Source organism: Sapajus apella, unplaced genomic scaffold (genome assembly GCF_009761245.1).
Source record: "Sapajus apella isolate SASKATOON/1434 unplaced genomic scaffold, GSC_monkey_1.0 scaffold13, whole genome shotgun sequence".
In the NCBI taxonomy this organism is placed as follows: Eukaryota; Metazoa; Chordata; class Mammalia; order Primates; family Cebidae; genus Sapajus; species Sapajus apella.
The window spans coordinates 25,009,344-25,024,749 of record NW_022436953.1 but is presented as its reverse complement, the minus strand read 5'-3'; the positions used below and the strand labels follow the sequence as shown (position 1 = coordinate 25,024,749).

The window sequence follows — 15,406 nt, the reverse complement described above, 5'->3', positions numbered from 1 at the left end:
AGGACCTTGCTAAGGACCATGCTTAAGTCCTCAGCATGGAATGTGGAGGATGGTAGGCGTTTAATAATGAGTCATTATATGCAGGAGTGGCAGCACAGGGCATGATTGAGCCTGGGGGTGGGAGCAGTGGGTAGTGAGGTGAAGCAGAGTCCAAGGAAAGCTTGGTAAAGTAAGAGTAGGCAGTATTTAGGTTGGGTTTCAAAAATGGAATAGGGGCTGGGTGCGGTGGCTCACACCTGTAATCCCAGGACTTTGGGAGGCTGGCTGGCGGATCACCTTGGGTTGTGAGTTTGAGACCAACCTGACCTGAAACCCTGTCTCTACCAAAAATACAAAAATTAGCCAGGTGTAGTGGTGGGCGCCCGTAATCCCAGCTACTCAGGAGGCTGAGGCATGGGAATCTCTTGAACCTGGGAGGCGGTGGTTGCAGTGAGCCAAGATAGTACCACTGCACTCCAGCCTGGGCAACAGTGCTAGACTGTCTTGGAAAAAAAAAAGTAGAATAGACATTCAGACCAAATGGGTAGCCTTGCCAGGCAGAAGATAGCCTGTGAGGGCCCTGGGGTGAGTGAGTTAGGGGTAAGAAAGTAGACTGAAAGCAAATGTGCCATTGACTCAGATACATGGTACAGGTGTGTCTCAACCAGAGCGCTTTGGCAAAAGGGCTATGAATCCATGTGTACAATGTGGATATTGACTAAGGATATACACTTGTGAGTATAGTGCTATTATCATTTTGCAAACATGCAGATTTTGTTGGGATTCATAATATCCAGACTCATTTAAGAGTATTCATGAATTTTCAGTGATTTATCTCATTGTAATTTCTCATCAACTGTAACTAAAATTACAAAAGACCTATGATTTTTTTTTAACTTTAGAAAGGGATCTTCCTATTTTCCTTGTAGATATTGGAGAGCCAGTAAGAGGTTTTAAGTAGGGAACTTACATGATAGTTTCTCTCTAGTGGCAGTAGGCGGATGGAATGAATTAAGGGAGAGAACGTGGAGTCAGCCCCTCACTGTTGTCTAGGTGAGGGTGGCCTCAACTAGGGTAGTGGCAGAACCAGTGATTCTAAGTGCTGTTTTCCAAGCAAGAACCTAAAAAAAGCAAATAAACAACTAAATTGGTTCTTCTTACAAACATGGTGAATGCCAAATTTATGTATAGACACATACATGAATATCCATATGCATATTTAATCTTTAACAGAAGCTGAAGGGGCTTGGAGTTTTTCCTTCTCTCTTTATATTATCTTCTTTGTCTTCATCTTTCATTCTATGTCTTATTTTAAAAATCCTTTTCAACTTATGACCCTTCAGTTTGAAATTAAATTTGGGCTGTAAGTTGACTCCTTGAATCTTTTCTTCACAAACTTTCTTTGTCTTTTTTAGAAGAAAAAAGATTAACTCAGGGTTTCCAAAATAAAAGCAAAGATTGTGATTAAAACTGAATTAGAATCTTGATTCTCTATTATTTGCTAATAGTAAAATAAACAGCTCAGTCTTAAAGGAGCTTTAAAGTAAGTCCTAGAGTCTTTGAGAACCCTTGGATTTTAATTGAAGAAATATAGAATACCATCACATTCTGTTTGTCAGTGGAAAAAATATGTATTTTTAAATTTTCAAAGCTTAGCCTAGCAGCACATGGAGTACATCTGTTGGCTTTCAGAATTTGGGGAACGCAAATGGATTCAGATGTTTAGGTCCTTTGTCTTTACTGGTCTTGGTTCACCTCGCCAACTGAGCATGGCACAATCCAAACACAGTTTTTGAAAACAGAGCAGCTAGAGTTTCTTCTAAAGCACTCTCCTGGGGACTGATAAAGTCAATCTCTGTTTATGTAATGAAATCAGGGAGCAAGGGGTCTGCTGTAGTACTTTGCGGATGGGATTCCATTGGTGTTGTCTTTCAGGGGAAAGACTGGGTTTAATAAGCCTTTATTCTTACTCATTTTCTCTGGGGGTACAGCCCACTCTAATGAATTATTTTGGACTACTTTTGTTTATGTACTGTTAGAGCATCTCTTTAAGCAGTCGGTTTTAGTACAATCAATAGATTTATGGTAGAAAATTGGGATACCAGTGTCAACTTTACATGATAAAAGACTTAAACATCTAGTTAAATTAAACTAACTTTGTTAGCTTAATTTTTAAAAAGTTAAATTAACTTTTTTGTTGTTTAGTGCTACTAATGTTCAGAGTGTGTGTGTGTATTTAAATAATATTGGCTTTTTGGTGTACTTACATTTTAATTTAACTTGAATTTTCAAAACAACCTGCTGGTTTAGCCTCTTTTCAAATACAAAATCCTTCTTGTTCTTCAAAATATTTATAAAGTATTCTTGAGAGTGAAATCTCATAAAGATCTTTGGTTCAGGACCAGAGTTCAAAGGAAAGTTGGTTTGGTTTTGATTTGAAAACTGTAAAAACAAAATGCCCTCAAAATGGCAGGGTGTGAATTGGCAACTTCAGTTTTATTGCAATCCGCCAAGCCCATCCCCAGATGTTTCCAATTAAAAGCCGAGAATGTTAACTTGGTTGAATATCATATGAAAGTATTTCTTTCTGATTTTTTTGTCTGAGAAAAATAAAGTCACAAAGTCTTTAACTCTAATTAAAGAAATAATTTCTCATTTGCATGTTGTTTAAACTTATACAGATAATGTAATGTGTAAAGGGAATTCTCATATGTCACATTTAAACATATGTAGTCCAGAATACATAGGGCTTCACGTCTGTCTTCTTATAAAGGCCAAAGGGTGAGAAAAGATTTTTTAAAAGATGTTAAAGCCCTTTAAAATTAAAATCAACTGTTTCTGGATTTACTATCAAAGAGTGGACCTTTTTACACAGGATTTGTTTAAAAAGGGGTAGTTAGTAATTTCAGTGCTTTCTTCAGTATTGTTATAGGGAATTTTCCATTATAATGTAAATAACAGGTTTTTCTTTTATTTCTGATCAATTGTACACTCAATTGTAAGAAGTACTTCTGTGAAAATCTAGGAAGATAGGAAGATGTAATAAGATAAAAGAAACCATAATGTAATTTAAAAACCATGGGTTGTATAATATTGCTCCAGATAATACCAAGATACTTACTGGCAATAAATTTGAATTTATGAAAATTGGCATTTGTTCAGAGAGAAGATGGCGTTACTCTTTATAACTAATCTAACGTTAACATTTTGGATAAACATAAATTTAAAGATAAGTTTATGTTTGAAGCTTCCTGAAACTGTAGACATAGGACCACATACTAGCTGCAAAGATCAAACAGTTGTTTCTCATTTCATCCTGTTTGCTGAAATTTTGATGGGCAGGTACGTGGGAGCTCAGGAGGGAGACAGCTGTATAGGTCTTGGATCTGTATTTGCTGTTGGTGAGTGCCTGTTTTAGTTTTTTCTAAATATAGTGCTACTTGGCCTTTAAGACACATTGCAGGAGGGACCTGTTCTGAGGAAGCTCCAGCTGCTGCTTCAGAGAAAGCCGATTCTTTCATCACTGTGTTCCACCACAGCTTGTTGACAGTCCTTGCTGCCGTCCTCAGTATTGCTGGCTGCTCCAGCTCCTTCGTGCTTCTGTAGCAGCCTGTGCCCACCACTCATTGTTGACCATGGCTGTGAATGTCATTGGGGCCAATTGCCTGCTCTTCCCCTAGCAGAGAATGAGCACCTCACAAGGTTTTTTTCATCTTTTCCTCCTTGATGTCAAGAGAAGTCCCTCTGCATATTGAACTGAGTTGTGATTTTTAAGGTTTTTGGAAGTTATTTTGAAAATACATTTAAATTGCGACTTTTTTTAGATTTAGGCGTGAAATGAGACTAGGAATAGAGTCTTTTTCTGAGTTCATCATTACTGTTTAACATCTTATTGTTTTATCTATATAATAGAAGTAATGTCTGTCTTCATTACCTTTTTTTTTTTTTGAGACAGAGTCTCACTCTATCACCCAGGCTAGAGTGCAGTGGCACGATCTCAGCTTACTGCAACCTCCACCTCCTGCGTTCAGGTGCTTCTCCCTTAGCCTCCCGAGCAGCTGGGACCACAGGCGTGTATCATCACGCCCAGCTAATTTTTGTACTTTGAGTAGAGATGTTCACCATGTTGGCCAGGCTGGTCTCCAACTCCTGACCTCAAGTAATCTGTCCATCTCTGCCTCCTGAAGTGTTGGGATTGCAGGTGTGAGCCACTGCACCCTGCCTGTCTTCATTACCTTTTAAAGTTATTATGAGATTTAATGCAGACAATGTGAAGCATTATTTTGAGGACTGTGTTTTTAACAAATACAGAGAAGTCATTATTGTCATTGTCATTACTCACCAAAGTGGCATTGCTCAACTCTCCTAATAGATAAAAGAGACCCTTTCAGAAGTTGCCTTTCCTTCTTCCTTTTTCAAGTGAAAATTAATATGAAAAGCTGTGCATCTCTTTTAAAATGAAGAAATTTCATTTCATTGGTGTATGCTTTCTGTTAAAAAAAAAACCTTTAAATTGACATGAGCCAGTGATTTCTAACCTTCTTGAGTATGAAAACCCCCTTTTTAATTTCAGTAACTCTTAAAGCTCCTGTCTTGATTATGTCCTTGTAATTCTAGCATTTGGTGATAATTCACTGAATTCCCAAAGGTTGAGTACTATTCTTATGCAATAAAAACATGCTAGAGCTGCATCATAAATACAAATTCAGCAAATACTGCCTCATGCATGCCATGTTAATGAGCAAGGCAGGTGTTAAAGTAATATCCACAGTGTTTACAGAAAGGAAGTAGAAATGGTATCGGCAGAGTATACTAGGTCCATTGTTCATTCACCCCGTAGTTATTAACTGGGGAGATTTTGGAACACATTAGTGATCAAGTTAGACTAAAATCCCTGACTCTACATTCTAACAAGGAGTTTTCTATAGATATAAATAAGGGAATTAACAAGACGGTTAGACAGTGATAAGCCCCATGGAAGTAAAATGGTAGGGAGGACAGGTGGGCTTCGTTGAGAATGTGACATTGAGCAGAAAAGTAGCTGTGACCAGAAGAGAGAACAGTCAGTGAGAATCTGAGGTGGGAGCAGGCTGGCATGTTCCAGGGACCTCAAGGAAGCCAGCGTGGCCAAGGTGGCCTGGAGGAGGCAGATGAAGCGGTAGGCGACCAGTCCGAAGGATAACGTGGGCGGCGCCCCCCAGGGCCTTATAGGCTGTGCCATGTCTTTGTTTTTTATTTTTACTCCCACTCAAATAGGAAGTATGACGTGTGATGAAATATTCCATTTTCTAAATGGATTGCCAGTACAGTAGTGGTTGCCAGGGGCTGGGGACAAGGGGATGTAGAGTGACTGCTAATGGGTACTGGGTTTCCTTGGGACTGATGAAAATGTTTCAAAATCTGATGTTGGTGATGCTTGCTCAACCTTATGAAAATAAAAAATGCTGAATTGTACAATTTAAAAGGGTGAATTTAATGGTATGTGAATTACGTCAATGAAAACATTGCAAAAAATGGATCACTAGTGCATGCTGGAAACATTTTTTGTTCCTCCTCTGTACCAGTTTATAACTTTTGCCTTTGAAAATTCAGATTCCTAACTAGTTACAGGTTAACTGAGGGAAAGTCTCTTAGTGTTGTTTGTTGTGTTTTAATTAGAAGTAAAAGATGTTCATTATTACTAATTGTGAAATGCAGTGTTTCTACATACATACATCCTTTTATACCTGTGCCCATTGTTACCCAGTAAGATATGATAGTGAGAGAATTTTTAACTTCTGGCTATCAAAATGATTGTAGTTTTTAGGCCAAATTCTATATTTTGCTAAACTAAGATATTTTCCATACAATTTATTTTGTGATTCTAGGGTAAGAAATTGGATCAACATGATAATGCTCTTCAAATTATAGTCTAAAGCATGCAAGGGAGAAGAATGCCTTTATTCATTCCATTAACCAAAAACCAAAAGTGTATTATCCCCTCTTCCAGAAGACACAGTCTTTTTTAATAGAAGTAGAGCAGGATGCGTATTTAGCTAGGGTGTTTTTCTTTTCCTTCCAATGTTTTAGATTTAACTTTGGCATTTCCTAGATTTTCATTCTATGACAACCTAGTAAAATTAATTGAAATGTTGTGAGGCCATATTTTAATGTTTTTGGTGGGGGGAGGTATAGTACAATTTGAGTCTTACAAATAGTCTAAGTGGTTTTCATTAAAGAAAAAAACCATTGAATATTGTAGCTCTACTTTGTGTAAAACATTAACTCTTCTATGGTAACTCAATCTATAGAAGCATGTAGCTAGTTTGTTTTATTTCGTTTTTATGTTTTGTTTTCCAGCTCTAAAATAGTCTGTAAATAGTTGCAGAAGTTAAAATAGTTTGGTGAAGTCAGAAATCATAGGATTTGCTGAACTTCTTTTTCCTTTGAGGGCTTTGAATTGAGTGATGATCCCTCACCAAAAAATGTTTAATTAATAATAAAAAGTAAGCATCTCTTCTCTATGTTTAATATTTTTAAACGTTAGCTTTTAACTTTTCAAACATCTTATCTTGAACTACACTATCCTGTATGGTAGCCTTCCCTCTTGAAATAGGTACCCTTGCTTGGTAAGATTTCCTTTTGTTCTTGTTGGGTGGCTGAATTTCTGAGGACTTGCAAAGGGTGTCTAGCAGTCATCTTCTAAAATTATGGATTGAAAGAATTCTCAAAAAAATTATGTGATAAGCCCTGTCAGACCAATTACATTTTCAAAATTTTGAGTACTTAAAAAGTCTGTGGTAACTCAGATTTCTTCGTATTTACAAAAAGTCAGCACCATAGGAAAGAATTAATCTGCTTTTACCTCATTGTTCCAATCTGAATGAATGTACTTAAAGGCTGATTAAATATTTTTTCTTCTGACCATGGGAAACTATGTCCAAATCCTTAAGTAATTACATTCTTCATACAAACATTTCTCATTTTCTTACACTAGCTGAAAAGGCAGGGTAGTTTTCAACCCCCTGTGTTGTCATTTGTGTGATGGTGACTTTAAATTGAGCTTTAAGCACTTTGGTCATTTAACTCTTGACCAGCTTACTTTAGAAAGCATAACCTTTTGAAGTGTTTTATTTCATAAATGTCAGTTCTTTGATGGCTTGTGAGAATATCTGAAATGCTGAAATAAGCCTGTACTTAGAAGAGAAAGTAACCTAGTCTCAAAACTTGATTTTAGATGAGCAGAAGTGAAAATGTATTACACTTATGGTCTTTGAGTGAGATAAACTGAGTGTTTAAAGAGTTAAAAAATGAAATGTCATTGTATGAGCAGCTTCTTAGAGTGCTGTGAAAATTTAGAAATTTGGGACAGTTGTATACGATCATATTTAATATATTTTATGTATACTTTATCCAGCTTTGTCCTCCCAGTAGGTTGTGGATTATCTGGAGGCATAGATTTGTTCATCTTTTTGTTCCAGCATTTAGTTCCTATCACATAGGGAGGGTTTATTTAATGTTCATTAAATAAATTAGCCCGGCTAATTTTTATATTTTAGTAGAGATGGAGTTTCGCCGTGTTAGCCAGGCTGGTCTCTAACGCCTAGCCTCAAGTGATCCGCCTGCCTCAGCCTCCCACGGTGCTGGGATTACAGGCATGAGCTACCTTGCCCAGCTGACTAAATGTTCCTCCACCCCTCCCAAAATGGAGTTACGCTGTTGTTAAGCAGGCTGGAGTGCAATGGCATGATCTTGGCTTACTGCAACCTCTGCCTCCCGGGTTCAAGTGTCGCAGCCTCCTGAGTAGCTGGGATTACAGGTACCCACCCCTATGCCTGGCTAATTTTTGGTATTTTTGGTAGAGACGGGGTTAAATGTTCTTGATGGTCAGCATCATTGTTAAATCTGGGCATTGGATTCAGGTGGCTGTTGATGAATCTGCACATCTGCAAGGTTTATGTTAAGGAAAACAGGCTGTGTTTTAACCTTAAGGACTCAAAAGTTGATGTCCAATCACTCCTATCTCCACCTTCAATATTTGACCTGTGCATTTTAGCAGTGAGCATTCGGTTCCACCTTATATTAGAAAATGGGGCCATTACTATGTTTTAGGTCTTAATTGTTTTTTGAGATGATGCATATGTTTTGTTTTGTTTTTTTTCCCAGACATTCTTGGTATTCTCTTCTCTCTCTTTTTTTTTTTTGGAGATAGGGTCTTTGTCACCTGATCTGGAGTACAATGACACAATCACTACCGACTGTTGCCTTGACCCTCCTGGGCTCAAGTGATAGTCACACCTCAGCCTCTTAAATAGCTGGGACTATAGGTGTGTGCCACCATGCCCAGCTAATTTAAAAAAAAATTTTGTAGAGATATGGGATCTCACTGTGTTGTCCAGCATGGGTATTCTCTTCTTTTATGTTTTGCCGTCACAGTATTCAAGATATGCCATACCACTTTTATTAGTGTTTTCTTATTCATGTTGGTAATATTTTTGTACCAAATTCAGAATTCTAGAACAATTAAGTAAAATTAGCCAGAAAATTTTACAAATGAAGAATGATGAGGGGGAATTAAATCTCTAAGATATTAAAAGATAATATCAAGCTTTAATAGTTAAAACTGTGTGGCACTGTTACCCAATAAGACAGACAGGTCAGTATAACAGAGTAAGTAGAAAATCCAGAAAGAGATTTCCTGTATATGGGAATTTAGTAAGTTCCCATGTTAGCAGAGGAAATGAAGATTGTTTTGAAAATGATACTGAGGGCATTGAGTAAACATTTGAAAGAAATTAAGTTGGATTATTTTTGTATACCTTACACCACGATAAATTCCAGATGGAGCATAAATGTAAATGTAATATTATGAAACCATGAAAGTACTAGAAAAAATATGAAAATATGTTTTCATAATCTTCAAGTGAGAGTGCCTCTTTAATTATTGTGTAAAACCCAGAGGCCATTGAAAAAAATGATTGATTTGACCACACATCTGATTTTCATATGGCATAAGAGTATGGCATACAAAGTCAGAAGATATATAAACTTGGAAAATATTTGTGGCATACAAACCAAGAGCTTAATATATAAAGAGTTCTTAATATATAAAGAATTGTTTAATAAGAAAAGGCCAGCAATCTAACAATAAAATGGACAAACTTTATGAAAAATAAAATGCAAATTCCTCTAAATATACGGAAGATATATATTGCAAATTAAAACCACATGAAATGTGATTTTTTTTTAGAACAGCAAGATTGAAAGTTTTGATAGTATACTCTCTAGGTACAGATGTGAGGAAAATCAACTTGGGAACGTAACATTGCTGATGAGAATGTAGAATGGTACAACTTCTGTGGAAAGTCATTTGACGCTATAAAAGTTAAAACCCTTTTACCCAACATCCCCAGTTGAAGGAATTTATCCTAGGGATATTCACAAATGATGTATGTACAAGGATATTTATATTTTAACAAGTGCTTCACCATTTCATACCAACAATATGTAAGTTCTAGTTAGTTCAAATCCTTACCAAAACTTGTTTCTTCATCTTTTTAAAATTTAGCCATTTTAGTGGACATGCAGTGATAATTTGCTGTGGTTTTAATTTGCATTTCTGGTCATTGACGATGTTGAACATCTCTTCACATGCTTACTAGGAATTTATATATCTTTGGTGAAGTGCTTAAGTGGTTTGCCTTTTTTAAAAAATGGGGTTGTGTTCTTATCATTGAGTCGTTAAAATTCTTTATATATTCCAGACACCAGTCTGCTCTTTAATATATGTTTTGTCAATATTTTCTCCCAGTTTGTGGCTTTCCTGTTTATTTTCCTAATAGTTTTTATTGAAGATAACTTTGAGGAAGTACAGTTCATCAGTTTTCTTCTTCTATGGTTGCTGCATTTTGTTTACAAAGGAAATTTCTTATGCTCCAAGGACAAGAAAATTTAGTCCTTTTTTTCACTGAGAAGTTTTATGTTTTGCTTTTATATTTAGCTTTTTTTTCCATCAGATTTCCAAAGTGGTCTATAACCAAGAAGGAAAAAAATAGATTTGGACCCGCAGCTTTAGTGTGCTGTCTAGTTTTCAGATTTGTTAATAGCATGGACAGCATCACGGCCTTTCCCCAGTAAAACAGTTTCAGAGTTAACGGAGATAATGCCATTGTTTTTATAAGATAGATAGCAGTGAAGTATCTGGCTTTATTACACTTCCTGAGTAAATCATCAATTCATCCCTACTTCTGTGTTTGAATTTTAATGTTAGATGAGTCTGTAGACCACCTGGAGCTGCCCCTTGTAGATGGCCTTCTCCTGCCGTAGGGCAGTGAGCAGCAACAGTGCAGTGAGCACTCCAGGAAAGTTGAGTCAGAGACCTGGCTTCTGGTCCTCATCCTGTTATCTGCTCCTGTTGGATTAGGACAAAACTCTCCCCTTATCCAGCAAGCCTTCCCATTTCATCTAGAAGAAAATTCCAAATGTGACTGCTCCCCAGAATGTCCCCCGGAATCTAATTCCAACCCACCATTCCATTGCTGTGGTGCCCTGCCATTTCATGTTGCTTAGAGTTTTCTACTTGGCCCAACTCTGTGTCTTTATGCCGTTCCCTTTATCTAGCTTGTTCTCATTTCTTTTCATCCTACCCTAGACTTAATTCAGTCAGTCTTTTAAGTCCTCAATAAAACTCCATATCCTCCCTGAACCATCTCCCAGGAAAGAATGTTTCCTCACATTTTGTTGATGTATAGCCTCCTTTGTTGGCTTCCAGAGACTTCTGAATGCTTCACAGGCTGCTGGGGCATGGTGTTCATTTTATATCTATGCTTCATATAGTGATTCACACAGGACCTGGTATAGAGCCTTTCTGATGGAAAGCATCACTGGTATTTTTCAAACTCTGTGGTGTGACCCATTTGCTGCTTGTAAAAGCAGTTGTGGTGGTTCAAGGGCAGCATTTTTTTAAAAATAAAGTAGAACATAACATGGGTAAGCATGGTATACTAAAAGATTTGTTTCTGGTTTTATGTTTACATATATGTTTACTAGGCTGTGATATAGAATGTATCTTATACTATGGGTTGTAGTAAAAAAAATGGAAAAACACTATGCTAGATTTTAACTTTTATTATGAATTTTTAAATTTAGAAGAGAGACACTTTGAATTTTAATTAAGCTCAAAGAATATAAAACCTTGATAGTTATGAAAATTTTCACGAAATGCTTTCACATAATTTGTACCATCTTCATTATCCCCATTAAGTGAATAATTTTTTTCTTCAGCACCTGTTGTATAGTCTTTGTGTTAAATTTGAGGTATATAATTGGATTCTAGAAATATAAATTAGCTGGGTGCAGTGGCTCATGCCTATAATCCCGGCACTTTGGGAGGCTGAAGTGGGTGGATCACTTGAGGTCAGGAGTTAAGCCTGGCCAACATGGTGAAACCCCCTCTCTACCAAAAATACAAAAATCAACCTGGCCCGGTGGCAATGCCTGTAATCCCAGCTACTCTGGGGGCTGAGACAGGAGAATCACTTGAACCCAGGAGGCGGAGGTTGCAATGAGCTGAGATGGCGCCACTGCACTCCAGCCTGGGTGACAGAGTGAGACTGTCTCAAAAAAAAAAAAAAAAAGATGCAGTTTAGTGGATTATCAGATGTTTCCCTGAAATTTCTGTTTCTTGAACTTCTCTTTATGATACATTTATCAGTTTAGATTGCTTATACTAGAAGTATGTTGATAAGACAGTACTTTCTAATACATTAGAACAAAATGAATATTATCAACTGAGTCTACAAATCATAAATTAAAAAATTTGTCATTAAGGATAGCGAAATTCCATGTTGAAAAATAAGTTCACTTTATACAGTGCTCTAATATATGAAAAGAAATTTCACTTTGTTAATTAACTAGCATTTAAAAGACAACTTGATTTTGAAACTAGTTATTCTTGAACAGTCAGCTCAGCAAGAATCATGTTAAATATTTCTTCTGGAAGAGATTAAAAACTCATATTTTCCAGATCAACACAGGCATCCTAAGTGGTGGTTTTTAACTTTCAGAGAGCCTTGAGTCAAACATGCTTTTAGGAGATGGGAACGCTATCAGCTACAGAGTTGCTTAGTGCTTACAGTAAGATAGTTTCTGATTGACTTTTAAGTTTTTTATTCAAACCTTTCCTGGAGCTCTGGTCCCTTTATCTCTGTCATTGTTGTGTCAATAATGCACGTGACTTTTTCCTTCATTTTTCTTCAGGGTCAGTATAGACCTTCTGATTTGCTGTGCCCTGAGACATATGTTTGGGTGCCCATTGAGCAATGCCTGCCTTCACTTGAAAACTCCAAGTACTGCCGTTTCAACCAGGACCCAGAAGCAGGTATGTTTGGAGCTGAGCTCAGCTGGAAATCATTGGCTTTGTTTTTATGATCCATGTGTGTGTGGCTGTGGCCCTTAACAGGGTCCAGGTAGCTTTGTATATATTACAGAGTGTGCTGTGCATAAGTGCGTGTGTGTGTGTGTGTGTGCGTGTGTGTGTGTGTGTGTGTGTGTGTGTAAGATAGAAGATAGAGGAAGACTTTGCACATGCACACAAACTCACACTCACAGTTTGGCACAAAATTAAGAAACCTCATGTGCTCGTGTCACTTACTGACCTGGCTTCTCCCATTAGGTTGGTTTTTATATGCTTTCAGGGGCTGATATCGACATCCATATCTTTTATAACTATCACAGTGCATAAAAATTGCCTGCTAGATGGATTATTTAGTCAGTGTAGAGAAGACAGAAAGATTGGCCAACTAGACTGAATGAAGTTGTAGAATAGTTTCATGGAGGCAAACAGACTGTAATGGGTTTTGTGACAATACTTTTTTGACTTTCTTCTTAGATCTTTGGTGTATACTTCCAGCATGGTTTTGTTTCCCATTGTTTCTCTTTAGATGTTCTGTGTACTAAGAGTATGTACAGACATTACAAGTATATCCCTGGCCAGGTGCAGTGGCTTATGCCTATAATCCCATCACTTTGGGAGGCTGAACCCGGCAGATCACCTGAGGTCAGGAGTTCAAGACCAGCCTGCCCAACATGATGAAACCCTGTCTCTACTAAAAATACAAAAATTACCAGGTGTGATTGTGGGCGCCTGTAGTCCCAGCTATTCAGGAGGCTGAGGCAGGATAATCGCTTGAACCCGGGAGGCAGAGGTTGCAGTGAGCTGAGATCATACCATTGCACCTCAGCCTGCGGCAACAGTATAAGGCTCTGACTCAAAAAAAAGAAGTATAGCCATGGAGTTAGGCTTCCTGGATTCAGATCCTGGCTTCACAGTCAGCTGGTAAACTGTATGCCTTTAGGTGATTTAATAATCTCCCTGGGCTCAGATTTCTCACTTTTAAAATTGAGATAATAATAAGACCTACCTTACTGAGCTGTAATGAGGATTAAAATGAGATAAGCATGCTAAGAACAGCCCCCTATTATTGTTGTTTTGGTGGTCATTTCGCCAGATTAGAATCTTGCATCCGTTATATGCCACAGGCTTTTGTCTGCATTTACTTTTATTTACTCTGATCCCTTTCTCTGCAAAGACGTGCAGTTTTGCTTACCTCCCTGTAGTCCAAGTACCAGTCACAGTTCAAAGTAGTCCTCCTCCACACAGCCTTCCTCGTCCTCACAGCGTTCAGCCGTGGCTCTGTAAGACAGGCACGGGTGCGGATGCTCTTGGGATGGGTTGCATTAAGTTGACATGCTTGTCTTCCCCCTAAAGTTCCTTGATATTCTCAATTGTGCTTAACTGAACTTTGAGGCCTCACACAGCCTCACCACAGAGGAGATGCCTGATCCATATTTCTCAAGAGTACAAACATTTTTCTAGCTACGACCTGTAGTCTAAGTTTGGGAAAAAAGAAGGAGAGATCAATGGAAAGGCTGGAGGAGGGGAGAGGCGTAGATGGAGCAAAATCAAATGAAAGATAAGGGGCAGGGAAACGGATGCAGTAACTTCTTCAGTTCTAAGATGCACGTTTGTTTCACAATCAGGTATTTTCATGTAAAAAAAAATGGACTCATGTAATGTTGTATTTTGTTATCTCCTTGAAAAGCTATTATGAACTCAAGAGGGACTCCTTCTTACACCTGAGGATACCTTAGAACCTGATGACGAGTGACCATAGGGACCCCGCTGACTCATATGCCAGGAACCCTGGCGTTAGCCCCAGTTTTTCTAGATATTTAGGTTTCCTAGAATAACTAGAGCTTTATAGTTCCCACACCTGAAATTATTAGTGTATGATCGTTTTATTCTGAGTAAAGTTACACCTCATTGATCAGATCTGTTGCTTTAAAACAAACATTAATTTTGTCCGTCAGTTTTAGAGTCAGGCTCAAAGCCAAAGGCAATAGTATTATAAGGGAAAACATAGACTTATCTGCTGTCTTCTCTCCCCCAGAAAAAGTGTCTCCTCTAGCTTTTCTCAAGGTCAGGTCAGTCCAGTTCCTTGTGATGAAAACTGCTGAACATCTCACTAAAAGATTTCATATTCACCTGTAAAACTTTATCTGTATAAGTTGCATTCCAATAGTATTATGATCCTAAATTTCCTACTCCCCAACTTATGATAGTTTCACCTTCTTTTTTTCCTTGTTGATCTGTTTTAAAGGTTGCATTTCTTCTTACATAATATTTGGAGACTAAACAAATTCTGCTTTTATAAAGCTGAGAAGGTGATTGAATAATTTCCATCCATTGAATAGACATTCAAGGAAACATTCATGTTAATAGATTTTAAAATTATGTTCCAAAATAAGTAGTAATGAACATGGCAAAAAAGATTTAGTCTCATAGAACATACTGTATCCTGGTGAGTGATGAAGATATTGTGTATTCTTTTCCTATAACTAGTAGGTTATATTTCTTATGGCAGTAGTGTTAGCTCTTAATATTCGTTGTTTAGAATTCATATACAAAACTCTGGAGTAAATTTCTTTGAGAATAGTACTTCGAAGAAATTGAAGATCTTTTTTCATATGCTGAATTTGTGGAACTTTCAAGAGAATACCATACAGTTTTATCAGTATTGAATATCGCAGTCCAGACACTATTTGAAATCAGACTTACATCCTGTGGTTTTAGGAAATTAAAATGCAGTTACATGCTGGAATGTATTGAGCCTGCTGTGAAACATGGTCATTTGAGGTTTAAATGGCAATCTTTGAGAAACTGTTCTCTTCTCTGGGGCCACTTTTACTTTTACATGACCCAAACTTTGACTCAGAAAATAGAGCTTAATATGGGCAATATTGTTGTTCGTCAGCATGGTGCTTTTTTTTCGCTAAGTCTTGTTTCTCTTTCCAGCTGTTGAGTAGTTAAATTACTCTGCAGAAGGCACAGTTGATCACTATAGGCTTCGGTTAAACACAGTATGGTTTCAAAGTGTGTCAGTGGCCA

At 37.5% G+C, this 15,406-nt stretch overlaps 1 protein-coding gene across 12 annotated transcripts in view; it reads left to right on the top strand.

The window, feature by feature from the left end:
• Positions 1 to 15,406, top strand: part of ATE1 (arginyltransferase 1) — a 240,889-nt gene that overhangs the window by 99,920 nt on the left and 125,563 nt on the right. For all 12 annotated transcript variants that reach the window (XR_004270028.1, XM_032281855.1, XM_032281854.1 and 9 more), the window contains one exon: positions 12,217 to 12,337. Coding sequence is in view for 11 of the 12 variants with exons in the window: in XM_032281855.1 (XP_032137746.1) it covers positions 12,217 to 12,337 (121 nt within the window). In the remaining variant the exon portion in view is untranslated. The remainder of the gene's footprint in view (positions 1 to 12,216; positions 12,338 to 15,406) is intronic.